The following is a 25394-nucleotide window of genomic DNA, read 5'->3' as shown; positions in this document are numbered from 1 at the left end:
TCATAAAAACTCATCTAGCAATTCAATAGTAATCTTATTAAGTTTGAATGGTGCCGGGGAGTGAAAACAAAGACTCTGTATATACACGACCAATGCGTATCCGTCAAAAAGCAGGGACTCTAGTAGCTGCCCTTTATCATTCAACTTCACCAATCCATCTACATCATTTATTCCAACAATATCACCGCACTTTGTTAAGCATGCTATGTATAAATCTTTGTGCAAAACAGGATCAAGAGAAAATTGAATAATCTTGGTCCAAGATGAGTGAACTCCATATTTTTGCATCACCCATATCTTTACTGTATTCAGGTCCTTCACCCATGCACTGATAAGTCCTCTAACTTCCAACAATTCATAATATATAGAATAATTATGACTATAACTGAAAATAAAATCATCTGGCAGAGCTATCTTTGATATCGTCATTTCCTTTAAATCAAAGGCAATAATAACATTCTTTGAGGTCTCATAATTATGAACCATCCAATGGATAGATCCATTCAAGAACAACCCACATTTGGGGGTATTTTCCGATACAGAAGTATCCCTATAAGGCAAATGAGAAGCAACCTCAATTGGTTTCCACTTATTAGCTCTCAATGAGAAAATCATCAATTTAATTGGACTAGTTACCGGTGCATCATCATCTTCGCTGAACCCAGAAACTATCAAGTAATCATCAGTGGGCTGGTAATATGCAAAACCAGAAAGAAGTTCGTAACGATGATTAAGTATTATAGGAGAATCCGGTATTTGTTTGATCAAACCTGTGGATGGATTCAATACATAGATGTGTGTGCCATTGTAGAAACACAGAAACCCTCTACAACAACCTCTAACTTCAACACAACGTTGGGAACGGATAAAATCAAGGCTTAATGAAGCAGATGCAGAAGCAACGTGGAGCGATGAATCAAGATCTATAGATAAAGGTTGAAGAGCAGAACGTTTTATGAGGAGACGTCTGTGTGTGGCAGCATGTTCAAAATGTGAAGTAGCAAAATTATTACTAGAAATAAGAGAAAGCCATGATTTGCAGACACATCTGAAACGCAATAGAGGCTTCACCGGTAACCTCAACAGAATTTCGATAATCAATTCAAAAGGCAGAAACACGCTGTTCTCCATCTTGCCGACCATATCAAAGTAATATCAAGTACATCATATATAGTGCATTTTTAGGGTTTAGTATTTCTAATTCATTCAACTAGTAAGACTATTTTATACTAACATACTAAAATTTTATTTGGTTTCAATTTATTTAACTAGTAATATACCCGTGCGTCTGCACGGGTAAAAATTATTTAGTAGTGTAAAATTATACTGTAAATTTAGAGTTATTTTTATGTATGTTTATTGCTTGAATTTAATTGGTTATCTTTCATGACACTTAAAAAAATATTTAGTTTACATTTTCAACATTAAAGACAATTGCAAATGAGTGATAACTCAACACCTACTAAATAACAAATTATCTTGAGAGTAAGAAAGACTTGGTTCTTCAATCATATCAGAATAAAAAGATTAGAATACATATTAATATTTAAAATATTTCATCATTTAAAGGGTCAATTTATGTATTTTTTTATCTAGATCTAACCGATTGTATCCAGTGTTACTTTATCAAGTGCAAATTAATATTTATACAAGTTTTATTGTATAGATCTAATTTGTTGTGTCCTATAATATTAAAGACAAGTGCAAAGTTATAATGAGTAAGTTGCAATATGATTTTGAGATACATATTGTAAAAATCATAACCAAAACTAAATAATAATCTTATGTAGCAATGAATATATATATATATATATATATATATATATATATATATATATATATATATATATATATATATATATATATATATATATATATATATATATATATATATATATATATATATATATAACGTGTTAATAGTGTCCCCGTAATAAAACTAAAAATTTTGACATTTGAAAATAAAAATTGTGTCTCAAATAAATACAATGGTTAATTAAAATAAAATAGGTATTTTGTTGATAATGTCCCGTGGAAAAAAAATAAAATTTTGACATTTGAAAATAAGAACTTTGTGTCTCAAATAAAGACAATTGTTAATTAAAATAAAAAAAAAAGTATTTTGTTGATAGTGGCCCGTCAGTAAATAGACATTTGAAAATAACTTTTTTAATAATTATAAATATTTTTTTTAATAATCATAAAATAATTATGCTTTTGGTTGAGTAAATTTTTGCGTGTTCCTCTTTGTTCTATTAAAAAAGATTCAATTTATTAATTTATTTATGGTTAGAAAAATAAAAAAGTAAATTGAGGAAGAAAAAAATTAAAATGAAAATCATGAAGTGTGTAGAGTGTTTAATGGAGAGAGTGAAAGATATAATTAATCTATCATATAAGAAAAGTCTACCATTTCGGACTTTCTTAGACTATCCACATCAGCATCTCTTCCCACAATAATCCACATCAGCCTTTGACAGTTACAGTGTTTCTTCTTCCAATTTTCTATTTCCTTTATTTCATTCAATCCAATTTTATCGTTCACAACCATTCATCAGCGGTTACAATCACGAAACGTTTCAATCTTCATATCCAACCATCCTTTCTCATCCTTTCTCTCATCCTTTCTCTCTCGCACGGGTAACAAAATTTCCCCAAATTCTAACACTTTTCTTCTTCAATCGATCCCTATTGTGATTTTGTTCTTCTTCTGCTTCTCTTCTCTGTAACATTAATTGTGGAAATGGAAGAACGAATTTGATGGCTTCGAACCATTGAACTAACAATTACTTAAAGCCATTTGGAATCGATGAAGATTCTTCCATCTGGTGCTGATAAAATTCCTCATTTGAATGTTGTAATTCTCGGTGAAAATATTGCTAACGAAGAAGAAGATTATGTTCTTCCCAGCGAAGAATTCGCTTCCAAAGCACATGTTCGATGACCGGAACAGGTTCTTTTCATCAATAGTTTTTATGGATTTTGACGTTAATTTTTTTTAATTTTTTTCATTAAAATTTTTGAGTTTTGTTTAGTGTATGTTTGTTTTGGAATTTGTTAGTATCTGCAGATGTATAAGAGATCCATTGAGGATCCTGCTGAATTTTGGTCTGAAATTGCATCTGACTTGAAACTGATACGAAAACTGATATGGAAACTGTACAACAATTGGTGTTTCCGGTGTTGCGGATCCGTCAACAAGCTTCCATTTGCACCCTGATCGAAGCAATTATTGGGTTTTGTTTGAATTTTCAGATAAGGTTTGTTTTTTGATGCAGATTAGATAGATTCTTTTCATATGCATTTTATGATCGATTTTGCTCTGCTTTTGTTTTTTTAAAGATTTGGTTTTTAAGATTGTGGTTGATTGTTGTGCATTTAGATTGATTCCTTATCTGAATTGTGACCATCATTGATTGATCGGTGATTTGTTTGTGGTTCTTTGATTTGAACTGAATGAGAATTCTGAGTTCAAGTGAGTGTTTGTTGAAGTAGTTTTGTTTTTCTACTTCAGGAAGATTGTTGCTGCAAGAATTGGAGACTCGGATAACTGGTTTTGTTGATATGGGATCAGGGAGTATTGCTCTGATGGTTGAGACATTGAAAATCAGGTTAGACATTTATAAATGGTTCATATTTAGACATTTATACTCATTTGGAATGATGTTTGTATCGTAGTGTACTTTCTATTGAGTTGGAGGACATCTCGGGCAACGATGGCATCTATATTCAATCTGATGGAGAGCATGTGGGATTCCTTCTGATGGCATCTATAAGGTTTGTTGTTTGGATGAGGTAGAAATTAGAAAGCAATAAAATTGATATTTAAAAGCAATTTGATGTATTCCTATGGACTTCTATATCTTTCACTTTCCACCTATTCTTTACTATGTGCTACACAACTAGCCTTCAATGATGTCTTTTAGACGATTTAGAAGTGAATTTACGATCTTTTGGTTAAGATAAACATGTGTGAACGAGTATTTTCGTTTAGAAGGGTTGATTAGTCTCTAAATTACTATCTTTGTGAAATTTGTTACATTGTATTTGCAGCTCTGTCTGGTGATATGAGCAAACTTCTCTTGGCAGCAAAGAAGATAAGAAGAGCAACATGTACATAATTTTGATTTTGTTTATGCTTTGAATTTCAGATGGCGATTCGTTTCAATTTGGGTTTCTCCGATTAAGCTAACGGTTCTCCAATTTGGAGGAACCATTGGAGTTTAAGGTTTAGCTTCTGTTTAATTTTCATTCAAGCTGTGCTCCGTGTTGCAACTCTAGAAGGATTTGGGTTTTTAGTAATAATAATCAATATTAACTATTTACCAAACTAATTCTTTTCACTCTGTATTGAATTGTTTATAATCACGATTGTTATTTGTTGATGATGTTGTTGTCGTTGATGATTGGTAGGAAATGGCGACTCCAATTGAGCTTCCAAACAGGATAAGAGCGGAAGGGAAGCATTATTATTCCATGTGGCATATGCTATTTGAGATCGACACTAAATATGTGCCGTTTAAGCCGATTGGTCGGGGAGCGTATGGGATTGTATGTTCTTCTCTTCTTGGATCTGGAACCAGAACCAGGAGGGCGACCTCTTCCTATCTTTGAATCCAATGGCAATGATGAAGAATTATTGAGGAATGACGAATCGAATGGTATATCCAATTGTTCTAGGTATGATAAGAGATTTTCATTGGACCTATTAATTGCAGTTATGGCCATTTTAGTTTTTTAATTTTTGACTCTCTATTTTGATCTGTTGGAAATTGAATGTACAACTCTTTATGTGTAGAGCAGGAGCCCTTTTGAAACTTCATCAAATTGATGATGCAGAATTAATTTTGTCACATGCTCCGAAATCGGATCCACAAATTAATCATTCACCTTTTGAAGCAATATATTTTGGGATGTTTGCTGAAGCTTATTCCTTCTATGTCAGAACACAGATTCAGATCGCATTCGGAAGGTGAGTTTAGACACGATACTATAAGTATTACTAACCTTCATTGGAAAATTCTAAGGTGTCAATGGTTTATGTTGCAGTGTGAATAATCAATTATTGATGTATTGCAGGTTTGAGAATGCGGTTACATCTGTAGAGAAGGCAAATCATATTGATCTCCAAAATATTGAAATTGCTGGAAAATGATTTTATATTTTTTTCTTTTGCATTTAAACGTGTGCAAACCATGATTTAAATATGTACAAGGCATGTTTTTACCAGTTACTTTTATGTCATGTTTTTCTTATGTACTCAACATTTATTGTTTAGGGTTGTTGAATCTGATGAAGTTTCTGTTTGGTTTTGCAGTTTTGTAACGAGTATGTTGTTCCAAGGTATATAATGGGTATTGTTAAGAAAGTCACTGCTGGAAAATGATTTTATATTTTTTTCTTTTGCATTTAAACGTGTGCAAACCATGATTTAAATATGTACAAGGCATGTTTTTACCAGTTACTTTTATGTCATGTTTTTCTTATGTACTCAACATTTATTGTTTAGGGTTGTTGAATCTGATGAAGTTTCTGTTTGGTTTTGCAGTTTTGTAACGAGTATGTTGTTCCAAGGTATATAATGGGTATTGTTAAGAAAGTCACTGCACAGGATATAGTTTGTTCATAGGTCCTTAATCTTTTTAATCCTTCTCATCTGTGCATGCTTTTGATTTTTCCCAGGGTTCAAGAGGGAACTTTATGTTGTTTTTTTAAGAAACATCATTTGACAGAAAAATGGTGGAAAAGGATAGTTAGCCTTGAAATGCACTCAATTCTTCCTATTTATTTCACTCAATTCTTCCTACTTTGAGGGATATTTATTGTTAGTTTGATTTTGTGTAGGTGTGAAGGTGCATGTGTAAAGTTATATAGATTTGGTTTCTTCATTTGTAGAGAAATTGGTGAAAGAGCAAGCATCGGTGAAGACTCATCTTGATATTACGGTATGAATATGATATGATTCTAATCTGTGATTGGGCGTGTGTTTTACGATGTTGAATGCTTGAATGGTCAAAGGAACATATTTATATGACTAACCTTCCGGTCTTCTTAGCCATATTTATCATCTTCCTTCAGGTATACCATATTTGCCACTCATATGGAGAATATATCGGAATTAGCAACAATCTATCCTAACGTGAAAATTCATCACTTTCATGTTGAATTAAAAAACAACCATTTGGAGTTCAAGGTGGTATCTCTAATTCTCTATCCTTTTCCTCTTGCATCAGATTACTATCTTCAAACTAATATTTTTCTTTAATTTGTTTCAACTTAAGGAAGGACCGAAGCATATCCCCCATTATGGGCTTCTCTTAGCAGAAGAGGCAGGATTACCAAGTTCAGTTATTGAGACAGCCAGAATGATCACAGGTTGTTGCAAATTCTTTGGGCCTCATTTGCCTTAAGTTCTATGACTCTTGGATTTTATATGCCATTATTTAAAACATTTGTTTTATACGGTTGATGTAATTATATTAGGAGCATTAGAATCAGGAGATTTTTCATGAGATCGACACCCATCAAACTTGGATTTACGAACATGATCGTCCCCGACGCAAAACTCGACAACATATTAAAATGATGAAAACTGTAGATAACCCGGTAAAACATTGCAGAACAAGAATTTTGTAAAAACTAATTTCGAGGAACAAAGAGGGCTTTCGTGGAAATTCGCTGCTGCAAATCAGAATCACGGCGCTGGAACTATGTCGATGCCACCATCGAAAGATAAGTGTTTCTCATCCATTACTTTAAATTGTCGAAAGACTACTTTTGAATTGGGTTATGCATGACAGGTTTTACACGGTTTTGGTGAAGTTGTAACTTTTGTAAAGACTGCCATAGATTGCAGGGGGATGTATAATTAATAATTAGGTAACTATGTTCATACTTATTTCATAAGAAAGTTATGGTTACTATGTCAGACTTATTGCACATGTAGGTTATTATTCTCAAGCTTTCTGTAATCATGCATGCATATGTTTAATTTTTTAGTGTTTAATCAACAATTTTTCTTTGATTTGTTTTGTTTAGTGTTTGTTTATTTATAAAATTATCATTACAGTCTTTGAAATGATTATTACACTCTTTGAAATGATTATTACACACTATTCATGTGTAAATCCTAATTTAACTTATATGCGTAGGAGAGATGTTTATGATTTGCACCAGTGTTCTCGGTAAATTTTGCAGTCATGGATTGTTATATACATTAAGTGACAGATTATGTTGAAGAATTGGTGAATATATAGAATTGGTAAATATATGGCTGTTAATGTTTCATTGTTACATTACAGGCCTTATGTTTGCTGTTCTGATAACTGAAGTGTTGACTGATTCAATTAAAGACGTTGTTGGCAGGCCACGGCCCGACTTCTTTTGGCGTTGCTTTCCTGATGGAATACAGGTAATAGGAATTATGCAAGTATCATATCATTTGTTGTCATTAATTAACTTGATTGGTTTGTGTTTTTTTCTTATTGTTTATTGTTGTCATTGTCTTGATAGTTTTGTTTATGATGAGGATGCGAGCTTATGTTTTGAGGAAAGTGGTCATTAACCCTTTGTTTGATTAAACTTATAGGTGTATGATGCATTGGGAGGTGTGATTTTTCATGGAAAGTTTAGTGATATAAAATAAGTACATAAGAGTTTCCCAAGCGGTCATACATCATGTGAGCAATTATTTTCCTATCTTTAGTCAGTCAATGCATGATTGGATTGATAGCGAGTTTAGCAGTATCAATGTGCCGCTGATTTTGGAAAAAGCTACATTTTAAAGCTTCGACAAACTCACATTGCTACTATGATTTCGTCAAACTCAGCGTGATTCCAAACATACACTCCATTGTCTCTATAAGTGCTCGAGTTAGTTAGTTTGAGCAATTGGAATCAGCATTGACAGGTACTTATCTAATCAGATAAATTTTTTTGGCTGGGTCCTTTGCAGGTCTTGGTTTTCTCTCCTTGAATTGATGCTCATTATGATTCAGCCCCATCTGCATAATTTGAAGGACCTTCTTTGGTGCCAACTTGGATCCTTGGACTGGTCGTCATCTTTGTTCTTCTGAAACCTCTTTGCAATTGGTCTGGTAAGCTCACATACACAAACATAGAAGGTTGTATAGGTTTAAATCTAAAATGCAGTTACGGTTGACATTATAGTTTCTTCATAATGTGAACGTGTACAGATGAATGCAACTACGTTGGTTTGCATACTGCAATTTAGAACCATGGTAATCGGCAAAAATCAATATAACAATGTCAGTATCATCATATGTACAGGTTTATTCTCAAGTTGCTTCCGAGATAATAGAGAAGAAATTGGCTGATGTGAAGCAAGGGATGTCTCACGCTTATTAGAATTATATGGAACGTCTCGCGCTTATTTGTAATAATCTATAGTGTGTCTATTGTTTAATATGATATCTCTTCATTTTGTTAAACCAGCTGTATCTAATTTTCCTTCATGTGAGTGGAATTAACATTTTATTCAAAGAGTATTCAATTATGAGTCACTGTTTTCCGCTGCAATGTTGTTAACTTCCAGGCAAAAGCATGGTTTTTGAATCAATTTAGGGAGCTGCTTTGGAATTACTTGGAAGTGGTTTATGTAGAGGGATTTGGAAGGGTGAGGATTAAGGTGGTTATAGTTGGTTATAATTCTGTTGGTTCTGTTAAGGGGATTGACAATTCAGTATAATCATTTCAACTTTGTCTGGATGTTGAACATTTTTGTTTTACATAATAGTTAATAGTAAGTTTTTATTGTAAAACTTATGAAGCACACAAGGTTGGGATTTCTTTAAGCAAATCATTTTCTTAAAGGATTTAAATAATTTTTTATTTGGATAATTATGTAACCTTTTCAATTGCTCATAACCCATTTGCATGAAATTTTCATCTATCTCACCCACCATGTAGTTTGGTTTGATGTTTATCCATTGGACTTTACTATCATGTTTGTATAGTAGCGATATTAATTGATTGAATGTTGTTTTATATTAGTTTTATTAGAAAAACTTAACTAATATGAATTTAAATTTTATTTTATTATAAAAATCTTATCATGAACCATAGGAGACTCAATCATTTTAGTCGATTTATAAATAATTATTTAAGAAATTCACAAAAACTTTAGTTGAAGTATTATAGAGTATCAATAGTTTTTCATTAAAAGAATAAAATATATTTAATAATTATTTCAGACTAATTAGTTCAATTATAGGCAGAGATCGAATATAAAAAACATTTTCATATAATTAGTTCAATTTTCTATTTGAAGAAAATGATGTTACTGATCAAATGATTGAGTATTAACGGAAACATGAAAATGATTAAAATATTTAATTTTAAAGGGAACAATAACAACACCCACAAAATATTGAATATTAACGGGAATATAAAGTTACTGATAAAAATATTGAATATTAACGGGAGCACGAAGTTAGTGATCAAAATTTTGAATATTAAAATAACAATTTTATTATTCTTTTATTTAAAACCAATTATTTTTCAATGGAACCTTAATATTTAAGAAATATTGCATCCTTAATTGTATTATTCAATCTAAAACAATATTTACTTATTTTCTTAATTACTTTTTATTTTCAATATTCAATTTTTTAATATTAGTATTTTTATAATTTTACTCATTTTAAGCAAAATTTAGTCTTTTACTAATACCTTTTAGGCCTATTAATCCTACTCTATTAACTGAAGGAATAAAATTAGGTTACCGACTCTCTTTTGGACATGGAGCTTACCATCTTAGGCCCAAACTATTATATCACTTTATTAACTTATTTATTTTAACCTAACCCTGGGCCCAAACTGTTCAAAAAATATTTTTCTTTTACAAACATATTTTATTATTATATTAACCTATCCTCTCAAAATTTAATTTTCCCTATCATCTTTAATTTTCCTCAACCACAATGCGCAAACACGACGGGTACCCGTGCGAACGCACGGGTAAGACACTAGTTTAATTTGAAAAAGGTGGGAAAATATAATTTGAAATGAGAAAGTGGTTTTATAAAGCCAAGTGTCAACACTTTATTAAATAGAGAATGTGATTATATTGATCTTTATGTAAATACTCTTATACTCTTTTTGCTTTGTAAATTTTAAAAGAGTGGAAGGCATTTTGGGTAGAATGGTGGCATTTTCCATTAATAGTTAGATAGTTGATTCTAATCAAATGAATTAGATTAAAGAGTGCCATAAATAAATAGAAAAAAAGATTTTAATTTGGTTTCAATTTAATTAATTTCAATTTATTTGTTAGTAGCTTTTTTAGTAGCACATCATGATTTAGAATTAAAAAATAAATAATTTTTTAGTTAGTTCATTAAGATTGAATGCTTTCAATCAAATCAAATAAATTAATTAGAATTAAAGAGTGTGGTAAATAAAAACTTTTAAATAATTGAATAAAAGAAAGAAAAAAATTTGGACACATGATGTAATCTAAAATAATTTTTTTTTTCTAGTAAGAGATTAAAAATAATATTTTGCATCTATATACCTTCAAAGTTTAATGATAAATTTATTTTCAATTTATATAATTTCAATTTTAACAAATTCAACCATTTGGACCCTTTTTTTAAAACAATCAACTAATTTTTGTTATTTTATTTAAGGGTTAAATAAATTTTTATAGTCCATGTAAATATGACATTTTTTAAATTTAGTCCCTACAAAAAATTTCTTCGAACTTTAGTCCCTGTAAAATATTTCGTCACCATGGTTGGTCCCTCCCACTACAACACGGAAGGCCTACGAAAGCGCTTATTTTGGGCTTTAAAAGCGCTTTAAAGCGCTGTGAAAGCCAGCGCTGGCATAGGTAACAAAAGCGCTTCTAAAAGCGCTCTGGTAGACCCCCCCTATAAGAGCGCTTTTCTGGAAAAAGCGCTCTGGTACCCCCCCTATTAGAGCGCTTTTTCTGGAAAAAGCGCTCTGATAGCCCCCCCTATAAGAGCGCTTTTCCAAAAGCGCTTTCGTAGGTTGCGTTTTTTATTTTATTTTTTATGCTTTTTTTTTATAAACCTATTATTTTTATAATTTCTAAACCTGCATTTATGGCAGCATTCTTTCATGAACCTGTAATTTACCATTGTTATCCCATAAACCTATAATTTACAATCGTAATCCCATTATTTCAGTAATCTCATTATTTCAACAAAGAAGCGATTTCGATTATATACTAAACATGCATTATAATTATACCATTGTAATTAATCCAAAATATATATACACCGATTCACATATTTCTAACATGAAAACAACTAAACCAATTCACATGACATTATAACAATAAGAAAATCATCCCTAAACAACTAAATCAACTAAATCGGTCCTAGTCCTGCAAAGTCTGAACATCTTCAAATGACTGAAAATCTTCACAATCTGCAAAATAAAAATAATATAATCAAAATAAGATTATTATTATATAAAGGCTCTAAAATAAGAAGGTAAAGAGTAGAACGAGTATATATATATATATGTCGTGTAAAAAGAATAATCAAATTAAATATATCAATAAATACAAATTAATTTATTAATATTTAGGACTTTATATATCTAACTTGAATACATGGAATGGAATATCATTTATTGTAAATTAGTTCAACAAATTTTGTACATAAAGTTTACCTTAAATTTAACACAGCCACGTCATATAGCCCAGAGGGATAAAGCAATATAGATCACTAACAATAATCCTGTCACAGACACCCTCAAGAACAACATTAGCTACATGTTATTGATAGGAACACTATTAGAAACTCAACCAACAGCATGTCAAACAATTACAGAATTTGAGAAGTTGTTACCAAATTGATCAAAAGAGCCCAGTATCCTTGTGAGCTTTCTACTATCTCTTAGCAATATAAGAAGTTTCTCTGCAACAACAATTAATGTAAAGTTCACAACCAATTGACAGGAAAAATTAGACACAAATAAAAGTTGAATATTAATTTCTATGACAAATAATACATGACAACTAGTTACTACTACTTACCCTTCAGCGTTTTCCTTCATCTTTGAGCTATGCTATATCTACACTTATTTTCCTACACTTGTATATTACACCGTATATTTTAACACAGATAGATACTTGTGCACAGAAATTAAGATAGAATAAATTAATAAAAAATGAATTGTATACCTTGTATGTAGAAAATTACGGTGTTGGTGTAAGCTAGGGGTGTATGTTTACTCAATCAATAAATGTTGCAATAATGAGAAGGGGTTGTTGGACTAGAAATTTGAAGGTTTTGTTGGACTTAACCTGCATCGCCTTATTTCTATCCAAGTTGTATTGTGTCACAGAATATGAATCAAATAACTGTACCCCGAAGGATCCTGCCACAGAAGACTTCGGGGTACAATACTTGATTCATATTCTGTGGAACATAATCGGCAGGGGCACATTGTGTTCTATCCTTTACCAGTCCATCCACTGTTTGAAGCTCAACCTACAATAGAAAAACGTGATTATTACTAACTACATATAGAAAATCTTGAATCATGTTAATTTCCAGATACATTATATTGAAAAAAAAATTAGAATGTGAAAGCTAAAAGAGTTCAAAAGTGATCAATCCTGGAGGCCCTTTAAATCAATTCATACTAAATTAAAAAGTGTATAAAACTATAGATAATACATCTATAGATGTAAATACTAACTTCACGGATCTAATGAAACTTTTATTCCAAAAACAAATTACTTGAGTTTTTTTTTTTCTGCATAAAAACCTAACAAACTTTGTCTTCAATACTCTAAATCACTGATAAAAACCTAACAAACTTTGTCTTCAATACTCTAAATCACTGATAAAAACCTAACAAACTTTGTCTTCAATACTCTAAATCACACTGATAAAACCTAAATCACTGATAAATTAAAAAAGCCCCAATAATATTAACTATAACCCTAAATAAAATTTTGTATTTTTGAAAGCAAACAATGAAAAGAAGGAAAATTTCCGGCACAAAACCCTAACCTGAACAGAGAAGAGACGGTTGAAGGGTGGCGATGGAGTGAGGAAGGCGGTGGCGGAGTTGGTTGAAGGCTGGAAAGGGAGTGAGGACGGCGGAGAGGGAGTGAGGACGGCGGAGCAACGAAAGGAAGAAGAAGGTTCGCGTGTTTTGGATCTGAAACAAAACGCGTGTGTTTGTAAAATATATAATTTTTTAAATGGGCTACCAGAGCGCTTTTCAAAAGCGCTTTAATAACACCCCCTACCAGAGCGCTTTTATCCCAAAAGCGCTTTCGTAGCACCCACCCTATAAGAGCGCTTTTAAAAGCGCTTTCATAACCCCCCTACCAGAGCGCTTTTTAAAAGCGCTCTCATACCCCCCCCTACCAGAGCGCTTTTTGAAAGCGCTCTCATAACCCCCCCTACCAGAGCGCTTTTTTTGCATCATTTTCCCTTGTTTATTAATTTTGTTTTTAGCGAGCCCTACGAGAGCGCTTTTGCTAAAAGCGCTTTAGTAGCTGCGCTGCTACAGCTTAAATTTGGCGTAGTGTCCCGTTAGATTCCAGGTGATGTGTACCACAGACGTGGAGATTTTTTTTGTCTGATTCGCCAGCGTGGATATGTGATAAGGGTAATCTTAAGACTTACAGGATTTCACCCTCCAATACTTCCATTGTGCTTTCGTTATCACTCTCTCTCCTTCCTTTGAAACACAAACCCTATAATCTCTTCCCCAACATCATGGTCCCAACATCCCAAAAGCAAAGCTTTTACTTTGTGGTCCAAAAACGAAGTGTAACGCCCTGAATTTAATTAATTGGTTAATTAAATTATTAAAGGATTTAAATATTGGATTTAGTCGAATTTGGATGGTCGGTATTATTTTAAGAGGTGTATTTGGATTTATTAAGTTAAAGTCGGATTTTAGTCGGATAGTCGGAAGAATAATATTAAGAATTATATTATTTATTTATTGAGATGTTTATTGAAATTTTCACATTTTGGGACGATTTAGTCGGTATTAGTTCGGGATAGCGGATCGATATTTAATCGAAGATTTTAATATTTTTAGTATTAAAAATATTAATGAGCTAATATTTAGCGTTTTGGGAATTTTTCGAGTAATTAAGATTATACCGGAAATATGAGGCATTAAGTAATAAGTCGGTATATTAAAATAATTGGATTTTATTTTAATGATATATAAGTGAAAGTATTATTTTTTTATATTAAGTGTGGAAATAATATTGGGCTTAGTTGTGGTATCATTAGTTGGAAAATTATACCCCGTACCCCTACATTTATCCCAATACCCCTACAATTTTAAAAAAAATCTCAATTTTGTCCTTATTAAATTTTTAACTTTTCTTTTTTATTTTTTATTTTTACATTTTTACTGTATGTACGGACGAACTGGTGAGTAAAATCCAAAACCGGACAACCCAGGGGTGGCTGTTCCGGTTCCTTTTTTTGTTAATTTTACTGAACCGGATATCCCCTATGTGGGTATTCCGGTTCCTTATTTTTTTAATTTTTTTTTCATTTTTTTTATTTTTTTTTACATTTTTTTACGGAGGAATGCTACAGAGTAGGAAGGACTTGGTAATGGTTATATTGTTTGTGTTTTTGTGGTCAAATGTCTACGTAAGGAAGAAGAAAGCAAAACAGTGTTGTGGAAGCTTTCTAGAAACCTAACCAAGTAATGCGGTGTTAAGTGATATGGATGCACACAGTAGGATAAGGGGCTTCCTTTGTCTCTTATGTAATATCTTGTTATCCTAAAGTTTCCCATTCTCTTGGTATTCTCTCTGGTTGAAAATTGTTGTGTGTTTCCTTTTAGAGCTAAGTGATATACTTTTGTTGCCTCACGTCAATGCTCTTTGTAAAATTGAAAAAAAAAAACCGGAACACCCACATAGGGGATATCCGGTTAGTAAAAATTAACAAATCGGAACATCCAATTCTGGGATATCCGGTTCAGTAAAATTGAAAAAAAAGGAACCGGAACACCCACCCCTGGGTTGTCCGGTTTTGGATTTTACTCACCAGTTCGGCCGTACATACAGTAAAAATGTAAAAATAAAAAATAAAAAAGAAAAGTTAAAAATTTAATAAGGACAAAATTGGGATTTTTTAAAATTGTAGGGGTATTGGGATAAATGTAGGGGTACGGGGTATAATTTTCCATTAGTTGTTATGAGTGTATTTTTATTAGGCCCATTATTATGTGGTGTTGACTAAGTAGTTGTATAGTTTTTGTCATTTTGGAAAAGAGAGAGATGGGGAGTAACCGTGAAAGGAAAAGAAGAGAAAAAGGAGAGAGGGGTTAGGGTTGTGAAGAGGAGAAGAAGAAGACCTAAAGTATTGCTCTAAAGTGTCATTTTTCTCTAATTTTTCATTGAATCTTCTTAGAGCTGCACTCAATCCAAGGTAACGGGGAATTCTTTCTACCTAAATGGAAATATGATAGATTGTATGTCGGTTTAGGGTATATATTGGTCATGGTGTTCTATTAATTTTGTTTTCTATTAATGTTTGAAAACTGCTATTGATTTTTGTTAAAGTTGCTGTTGGTGGAAATTAGAAATAATTGTTTGAATTTGAGAAAGAATTCCAAGTAGGTATGATGTCCTATAATAGCATTTCGTTACCATTTCCTTGTGCACTGTATTTGGTTTTTGTTCTGTTTCACACATGGCCCTTCTGTTTTCATATTCCATGCTACCTCTAAAGAAATATATATAATAGAAACATATATAATGGTTATATAATATGAATATATAATATGAATATATAATAGAGATACATGGAAATGAAACAATAGTGAATAAATGGTTAAACAGTGCGAATTATAGAACAAAATGTAATTCAAAACATTCTTGTTTGATCGAAATAGCCGAATTAAGCGGTATAATTAGTTGTTCGGAATTTGATGAAAATTTACGTGGTAGCTAAGTTTAATTAGTAGGTTAATGTGGTAGTGATATTTTGTTAAAATTGTGCTATTTTAGGAACCTACCGAAATTGTGTGGATTTTGAGTATCCTTTATATTAAATGTTAGTTTTGGAATAGAGAATGAAATAGTAAATTGGAAAATGAATTAAAAATAGAATATTGAATTGAACTAATATAATATGATTTTTAATTGGTTGATTTAATTAAATAGTATAATTAATTTCAATAATTCTAATTAATTGGAATATACTTAGACTTGAATAAATTATTCGGTTTATCGGTAAATTACGGTATCTTGAGAATTTGACCGTAATCGTGATTTGGTTGAATATTTATGTTGAGAATAATATACTGTTATGTCAATGATGTTGTCTTGATAAATAATATTATGTCTAATTGAATTATTTGATAATTGGAAGTTGATTTGGTTTACTTGATAAATTAGCATGTTGAGATTATCTTACGAATTGATCAAAAATTGTGGTTTTGATTTGGATGACTTTGTTAATATGTGAAATTGAGTAATTGTGCCGATGTGCCAAAACGTGATGATAATTGTAATAATCTTGATGATATGCGAATTGTATATTTGTGACGATTTTGTTAATACACGAAGTTGTATGTTTGTTGTGATATGCCGAAGCATGAGGATATATATGTAATGACTTGATGAAAGTCGAATTGTATATTTGTGACGATTTTGTTATTACACGAAGTTGTATGTTTGTTGTGATATGCCGAAGCATGAGGATATATATATGTAATGACTTGTTTATATGCGAAGTTGTATAATTGTGATGATGTGTCGAAACATGACGATGTTTTGTGATGATTTGTAATATGTGATGTTGTATATATTTGTGATGATGATTTTTTAACTAAGTGAAGATGAAATATTATGGTGACGTGAATTACCTCGTATATATGGTAATTGATTGTGATATAGGCTTATGCCTCGTGACGATATGTGATTGTGATAAGTATGATGTATTGTCTTGTTTGTCGAGTCACATTTCATATGCATACTCTGTGACGGCCTAGATTGGCAAACTAGTGACGAAGGCTTATGCCTTGTGCCTCTGAATTGGGCAATTGGTGACGGGGGCTGAAGCTCCTATTGGTACCACGTGCATATACATGAGTCATGTGACTATATAGTGATTGTATTTTTGTGACTTATTAAATGATGGAATTATGTGGAGATGTGAATTTGTGATTTAATGAATAGAATGATGATATTAATACTTGTGAATGCGATTAACCGAATATGCCTGATTTCTGATATATAATAAATATGCCTATGTGTTGACTTGTTGATGATGCTTATATGATGACATGTTGAATATGTTTATATGTTGATATCATGACTATTCATTGATGATGTCCTTTGTGTTGTTTATGTTGACGTTGTGTGAGGTGGTGATTCATTTATATTCTTTACCTAATATATGATTTAACATGATCCTATTTATATAGTTTGATATCTCACCATTTCTGCTGATATTCCTGTACCATGGGAAATAGGCAGGTACTCAAGTATAGCTGTGGAAGTTTGTTGCTTCATCGAGTCCAAATGATGTGTCGCTCTGATACGTAGTACTCGGGGGTTGCTTATATTGTTATTTCTAGGTTGTTGATGTTTTAGTTGTTGTTATTATAACCGTTGATTCAAAGTTGAATAATATGAAGTACTTATTATACTTCCAAGTTGTTTGAGTTGAGATAAGCTTATAGTTGACTGTTAATTCGAATGCTATGTATCATTGTTGAGTGAAATACAAGTTGAATTTTTTTAGTTGATATGTGATACTCCAATTTGTTGTTTGAAATTTTAAATACTCTGATATTTTCTGCATTATAATTTCGGGTAGAATTTTGGGTGTTACACGAAGCATCGTGTGGTCTCTGTTTTTACCTTCATCTTTGCATGGACCCAAGTATGAGCTACAATCCTTGTGTTTCTCAATTTTTTCATTTTCTGGCTATATTCAAATGATAGTGGTGGTTAAACAAATATTTACTACTATAGGACAAAGATTTTGATATTTATACCGTATCTGTTGAGTATATAATTTGTATTTTCTACCGAATTGTGTTGCCCTAACTTGAAATTGTATTAAGTTTGGGTCTGTTAACTGTACAGGAAATGTCTAAGTCTAAAGTAGTTTTCTACACAAGGGGCAAGTTTGTAAAAGACCCTGAACTGAAATACGATGGTGAGGAAGTGTATGCTTTTAGTAGTCAAGACTATGACTATTGGTCTTTCTTTGAAGCGTGTGATTTAGTGAAAAGTATTGACCCAGAGTTTGATTTTAAAACGGTTAAGATGTGGTGGAAACATGAAGAAGGTTCACTTGAAGCAGATTTAAAACCATTTAGAGATGATGGAGATTCGTCTGAGTTGGCTGCTTATGCTGTTGCAAATAAAAGTGAAGTTGAGATATATTGTGAGCCAAAACCAGATGAAGGAGACCTCACTTTTATGGACAATGTTAGACAAAAAGGTAAGGGTAAGTCTTGTGCATTAGAGAAAGAACCATTAGGTGATTGCAGTGGAGAGTCAAGTGATGAGTCTGTTAGGGATGTACACTTTGATGACACTGAGGAAGAAAGGATGAATGGATTTGAAGATGGCTTTGAGGAAGTAGTTGGTGTAGGTGTTACTAGTGAAATTAGGGGTCCACCGGTTGCAAACAATGATGCCCCTAATGAACCAGACAAGAACATGTTTTGGGAGTTGGTAAAGAATGATCTTGTTAAGTTTGTTAAGGACTTCTAAGATAAGGCTAAGCTAATGAAAGGTTGCACTTTGACCTTTATTGCTCTTATCCTAAAAGTTAAGAATCCTCAATCCTTATCCGAATTTAGACCAAGCTGTCTCGTGGGTTGTATGTACAAGATCTTATCAAAACTATTGGCGAGAAGATTACAAAGTGTTTTAGGTAAGTTGGTTTCGGCCAATCAGACGGCTTTTCGGCCAGGGAGACGCATCGCGGACGGAGTTTTGGTTGTAAATGAGGCTTTAGATTTTGCTAAAAGGAAAAAGAGGAGTTGTGTTATTCTAAAGGTCGATTTTGAGAAGGCTTATGATCGTCTAAGTTGGAATTTTTTGAGGTATGTTCTAGCTAAAGTGGGCTACGGTCCAAATTGGCTAAGATGGATGGACGGCTGTATTTTTACTAGTAGTATGTCTGTTTTAATCAACGGTAGCGCTGCAAGGGATTTTATGGTTGAGAAAGACCTTCGCCAAGGAGATCCTTTGTCTCCTTTTTTGTTTGTCTTGGCTACGGAGGTGTTAACGGTGTTGATGAGAAAGGTTATTGATATCGGGGAGTTTCAGGGGTTTAAGATCAACGATAATGAGAAAGTGAATATGCTTCAATTTGCGGACTATAATATTATTTTAGCGGAATGAGATATCGCAAATTTGTGGTGTATGAAATCAATTCTAAGGGGCTTTGAGTTGATGTCGGGAGTGAGGTTTAATTTCAATAAAAGCAATATTTATGGTATTAATGGAAGCGATTGGTATCTCGAAGCGGCTTCCTTCTTTCTCTCTTGCAAAGTTGAAAGACTTCCTTTTAAATTCCTTGGTGTTAGAGTGGGTGATAGTCCGAGGAAACTTTCGATGTGGAAAGATTTAATCTCTTATTTGAAGAGGAGATTAGCCGTTTGGAAGGGTATGCATCTCAATATAGCGGGTCATGTGTGTTTTATTAATTCCGTGTTAAATGCCATTCCCATCTATTCTTTATCTTTCTACAAAGCGCCTTCCAAGATCCTCAACGAGATTCGAACTATCGAAAGTAATTTTTTGTGGAACGGGAATGACTCGAATAGGCCTATTCAGTGAGTTTGTTGTGATACCGTTTGCAAAACGCATGAAAAAGGTGGTTTAGGTGTTAGGAATATGGGGATCATGAATGCCGCTTTGATGAGTAAGTGGAAGTGGAGGATCCTTGCGGATGAAGAGGCGGTGTGGCGTGGCATTCTTATCTCTCGTTACGGGAATGTAAAGAGGAAAGTCCTCATCGGTGATAATTCTGTGGTGGAGAAAATTGACTCAATTTGATGGAGGGACATGCTTTTAACTGACAATTACGTTTCTTTGTTGAATAATAATTTTACAGGGGCTATTTCTTGTTCAGTCGGTAATGGTACTGACGTTCCGTTTTGGTTCAGTCTGTGGGCCGGTGCTCAGCCGCTATCTCACGCATACCCGGAACTGTTCGCCATTGCCAACGATCAATGCATTCCAGTGGCTGGGACTGGGTTTCAAACAGCAGCAGGCTGGTCTTGGAGTGCATCAGCGCTGTTATCGGACAGCAGCGATGAAACAACTTTTCTTTGGAGTGAGTTACTTGACAGCATCCGACATATTCTTCCTAAAGAGTTTATCAAGGATACCTTTGCGTGGCACAAGAATTTGGATGGAGTATTCACCGTTAAGTCTTGCTACGATATGTTCAAAGCGAAGATGTCCAGGCCTCATCTCGATCCAATTATAGTCAAAGCTGCAAACCATCTTTGGAAGGTAAAAGCTCCTCCAAAAATTCTTTTTTTGGGCTGGCGAATCATTCACAATAGAATAGCTACAAATGACCAATTGTTTAAGAGTGGAATTTTGTTGGATAGTAATGATTTGGTTTGTACTTTTTGTTCTATGGAGGAGGAAAGCCTTTCTCATTTATTAGGGGGGTGTTGAATGATTATTGTACAAACATGTTTAGAACGTTATAAAAAGTTCCTCCAAAAAAAAAGAAACTCAAAATTTGTTTTTCCGAATGTATGTCGGAGGTAACTTTTAATGATTGGAATTGGCTTTTATCTAGTTTAAGTTAGCGGAGAATTGTAACTTTCACGTGGGGAATATTCTACCGCTCATTTGTTTTGAGTAGTAGAAGCTTTCTGTTTTTGTAAGAGGTTGGAGTATCCCTTATACTCCGGTTTTAATTCCATTGCCTATTGAAAAAAAACTTTTAAATTTTTGATTATTTTTTTTCGTACGTGTTTAGAATGCTTAAAATATTTATTTACCGAATTATATAATTTTTTTAAATAAGAAGAAATAAATATGAATTTTTCAAATTTCAAAAGATAATGATAAAATTTATACAAATTTCGACTTAGAAATTAAATTTTAAGTTGCTTTTTTTTCGAGGAAATTTTCCTAACATTCTAAATTTGTCTGTAAAATAATTATTCACAAATACACATAGATTTAATAGTAGAGACTAAAACTACGTGCATAATAATTTCGTGGGGATTAAAATATGTCTTTTTTTAATAGAGATCGAAAACAAAATTTTATAATTTTATGAGGACCAAAAACATACTTAACTTGTAGTTGGGTTTTTAATTTAATGCCTCCCCAATGTGACTGAGCCATTTAGTGTTTGTATATTTAAATTGAATTAGTAGTTGTCTCTTCAGTGTAATAATTAGTAATGATTTTGAAGGGGCAAGCGGGTACAGTGGTTGAGAAAGTTATGCTTAACTTTCAAACAGATAGCGATTTAAGAAGAAGATTCGAAAAAGCTTATGTTGGTAAAGTTTGTATTCCGGGTTCTTCTTTCAATGTACAGACTCATATGGAGATGGAGGGTGTTTTCACGATCAAAGTCACTCCTCTAGGCGGAAATAGTTGCTTACTTGAAGAAAGAGAGGAAGGTTTCATCAAGGAGGGAAAAACGTGGTGGAAGTCTTGGTTTACGCATATTGAGAAGTGGGAGGCAAGTATGATTGACTCGTCAAGGGACGCGTGGTTCAGGATTTACGGTATACCGACCCATGCTTGGTGCTCTGATTTTTTCGTGGCTTTGGCTCAGTCTTGGGGAAGATTCATTTGTGTAGACCAAAATACTGCTAAAGGGGAGGCGTTGGATGTTGCAAGGATCATGGTGAATATCCCTTTATCGATGTCTATTCTCGAGTGCATTTCAGTTATTATCGATGGATCTTTTTGGAAGCTGTTGTCATACCCCAAAATTTTCCCATATCATTTCATCTTCAAGGGCTCAAGGCTCAAGAGTTCCTCTCAAGCAACAGTCTCCTAATCGAGGATCTCAAGATCAGGGTTTGCAGTTTATCAATGGATTTGGAATCTTTGAGGCCTCAAATGGATCTCAAGGTGTCACATGTGTATCAAAGCATATCCAGGTCAAAAGTCAAGCTCCAATTCCAAGGATCGCTCATTCAATGGTTCAGATGATCAATAATCGACTATGCTGACCTAAAAGTCAACTGTAGTCAAAATACAGTCAAGCTTCAAAAAAAATTTGGTTAACATCACGTATGTGAAGTTATGTCCATCATTTGATCAAAGGTTGGTCATGATCCACTAATAAAAAAACTCAGAAATGAACAAATGCAAAGATTCAAATTAGGGTTTTTATAGGAGAAAGTCAACTCAACTTTGACAGGTCATAACTTTCACATGGCGCATCAAAAATTTCCCAACCAAAGCCTATTTTGAAGAAAATTTGATTCTCTACAACTTTGTCTCTCACAAGCCAAGGCCAGAAATAATTCATTTGGAAGATATGGTGCAATATATTACAGGTCCTCAAAAAAGGTCAACAAAAACATCTTTTAGGTCAAAGCTCATAACTCGGGTATGGAAGCTTCAATTGGGATGAAATCAAAGAGGTCATTTAGAGGACTCTTTGAGCTTTCTAAAAATCCCTAGAACATGGTCATATGGCAAGAATTGAAGGAGATATAAGGCTAAGAAGTTGGACGACTTTGGTGAAATACATAAGAGGCAAGATGGAGAATTTTGAGTTTTAAACCAAATGGGCCAAAGTTTATTGATACTAAACATATCCATGAAGCATCCAAGAGCCCACCATGCCATTTTTACTAGAAACGTTATTATTTTTTTTGTTTTTTTGTTTTTATTCAAGATTTAACAAAAAATAATAATAATAATAATAATAATAATAATAATAATAATAAATATAAAAGATAGGAAATTTCTCAATGAAATATTATGTGAATATAGACCTATATATCATGAGAGATTAATAAAAATTAATTAAGAAATATTCAAGTAAAAAATAGTAAGTTTCCATTCAAAAAAACAAACTTGAATCAAATCTCTCACACAAGCCCATGATTGATTCCCATTATTTACCTTTTCTTCTTCTTATAAAAGGGAAAAGAGAATAGGGTTGGGGGGACGAAATTTTGGCAAATAGGGCTAGGGTTTAAAAGTCAAAAGATACAAGGAAAGTGGGGGATTCGTATTCATTCATACAACCATTATCAGGGATAAAGTTTCGTTCCATCCATCTCCAAGAGCATTAAAAGGTGGTATTGAATCATAAGCTATGCCTTTGAGCGTATGAAACGAGTGCCCCATGTTTATCACTTTCGTTTCATACTTTAATTTCTGAACCTCAATTTTCTCTATGTTTTAATCTCCTATAACGATGCATTTGAGTTTCTGACACAGTTTAGTGAAGGTTTGTTCCATTAGATCGGAGTTTTAACGTACAGAACTCGAGGCACCATTGTTAGGGCAAGAGTCCTCTCTTCCATCGTGTTCATGCTTACAGGTGTTTTTCGACCAAACCAAAGGTGTATTCTAAACCAGGGGGCAAGTTTAAGAAGATCTGGGCGGTTTGTGTGCGTGTTACGGTCGTTTTGCAGGAGTTCCATGATGGCTCGAGGTGGCTGCGTGCGCGTGAAGAATCCGCAGGAAAATGCATAGAGGAATCCGCAAGTAATTCCGCAGGGTTGAAGGATGAAGATGATGACCAAGAACGTTGAAAGTCTGACCATTACGTGTGCGTGTGTGACTGGCAGATTCGCGAGCCCCCTCTCTCTCCAAGACGCATGCAAGTGGTCGATTGGACAGTCAATATTTGCAATCCTCTCTCTCTTTCCCATTGGTTCTAACGTTCACGCTGGGTCCCACCTGTTGACTGCGCTGGTTTTTCTTTCAAATTAATTAATGCTTTATATTTAATTTTTATAGGTTATTACTTTGACAACAAAAGAGCTTAGAACAAATGGCAAACGAAAATGCTTGGGGACCCTCACCACGCTGGTTCGATCCCTAGCCAGGGGTTATTTAATTTTTATTTCGTTTGTAATGTCAGTTTCTTGAGGTTCCAGTGTGTGCGTCGTAGCTTGGCTTACCACGCACCCACGGTTCTCCGCCATAAGATCTCCAATGATCCAGATCTAACGTACAGGGACTGAAGGCATACCATGGGTACTTAGAACGCCATAGGATCTCCAATGATCCAGATCTAACGTACAGGGGCTGAAGGCATACCATGGGTACTTAGAAGCCATTCACATAGGATTGAAGTCAAGTTCTTCTATTTTATTTTTATATTTAGATTAAATATTTTATATTTAGATTAAATATTAAATGTTAGTTTTTAGCTAATTTGTTTAAATTAGGATTAGAATAAATTAGTATTAGGCTAGTATTTAGGATTATCCCGATTATCTTTCCGGTTATTTCCTCGATTAATTCGAGTTAATTAATTTTAATCAACTGTAATTATAAAACACGAAACCCTAGGAAGATTATCCATGCATTAGGGTTTGCCCGATCCCATTGCCCATTCGGCAATAAAGAAAACATTCTAAATTAATTCTCTCCTCGACCCGACTAAAGCTATTAGTCGCATTAGACGAGAGATAAAAAAATATAAAATTAAAATACATCTTAATTTGCTGCCCGCGACGATCAATCTATCGATCTGAGTAACCAGCAATGCCCCTTAATCCGTTAGCTATACTGACCAAATCTATTGGTCACCGCATCTAACGGTGCTATATCAAATCAGGGTTGTATGCCAAACCTCTAAAACACACTAAACCACGATACTATGGATTTACATCCTTTTTCAATCAGGCAACTCAAAAAGCCTTTCAAATCACAACTTTCAAAACCGAGAATCAGACACCCCTTCGGCTGCATCAGGCTTCACCCCTGATTTGATATAGTACCGTTAGATTATTAAATATTAGAGGGGGAGCAAGCGCGCTCAAAAGGAGGAGATTGAGTTCTATTATTAATAAAGGTAATGCGGATATTTTTCTTATTCAAGAAACGAAGTTGTCAAACATGAGTGAGGCTGTGGCTTATAGTTTTTGGTGTTATCCGGAGATTGGTTTTTCTTCCACAAATTTGTTGGGAAGATCGGGGGGTTAATCACTTTGTGGAAAAAAGATAATATGGAGGTCTTAGTGAGCTTTAGAGATGAAGGTTTTTTGGTGATTAAGGTGAGGTGGAAAGATAATTATTACTATGTGGTGAATATTTATTCGTCTTGCGATATAGCGAAGAAGAAGAAGATTATACGGGCCGAGTTGCTTGATTTGAAGAAGAAATATAATGATGGGGAGTGGATTATGGGAGGAGATTTCAACGCGATAAATAATAGTAGGGAGAGAAAAGGTAGGGCGGTTAGGGCCATTAGCAAAGA

General features: G+C 33.4%; 1 protein-coding gene and 2 long non-coding RNA genes across 12 annotated transcripts; 2 read left to right on the top strand and 1 right to left on the bottom strand.

The window, feature by feature from the left end:
* On the bottom strand, window positions 1–1131 carry LOC131614432 (F-box/kelch-repeat protein At3g06240-like). The gene has a single exon (XM_058886015.1). The coding sequence runs from the start codon at window positions 1129–1131 to the stop codon at window positions 1–3; it is 1131 nt and encodes a 376-aa protein (XP_058741998.1).
* A 1314-nt stretch (window positions 1132–2445) lies between these two features.
* LOC131612143 (uncharacterized) lies at window positions 2446–6703 on the top strand. 10 transcript variants are annotated; one of them, XR_009287303.1, is made up of 8 exons: window positions 2446–2953; window positions 3062–3260; window positions 3515–3611; window positions 3679–3777; window positions 5896–5945; window positions 6079–6193; window positions 6282–6375; window positions 6484–6703. It is a non-coding gene; the product is annotated as an uncharacterized LOC131612143 (long non-coding RNA). The 10 variants fall into 10 exon arrangements; XR_009287298.1 differs by having other exon boundaries at window positions 5845–5945; window positions 6286–6375; XR_009287297.1 differs by having other exon boundaries at window positions 5845–5945.
* On the top strand, window positions 4812–5835 carry LOC131612144 (uncharacterized). The gene is made up of 3 exons (XR_009287306.1): window positions 4812–4972; window positions 5080–5574; window positions 5683–5835. It is a non-coding gene; the product is annotated as an uncharacterized LOC131612144 (long non-coding RNA).
* Window positions 6704–25394: the final 18691 nt, after the last annotated feature.

The sequence above is a fragment of the Vicia villosa genome, linkage group LG6 (assembly GCF_029867415.1).
Source record: "Vicia villosa cultivar HV-30 ecotype Madison, WI linkage group LG6, Vvil1.0, whole genome shotgun sequence".
Taxonomy (NCBI): domain Eukaryota; kingdom Viridiplantae; phylum Streptophyta; class Magnoliopsida; order Fabales; family Fabaceae; genus Vicia; species Vicia villosa.
The sequence above is the reverse complement of the archived record's forward strand: the minus strand, read 5'-3'. Positions and strand labels throughout refer to the sequence as shown.

Coding starts and splice junctions, on each gene's coding strand:
- LOC131614432 (XM_058886015.1), bottom strand. CDS start 1,131: ATGGAGAACAGCGTGTTTCTGCCTTTTGAATTGATTATCGAAATTCTG.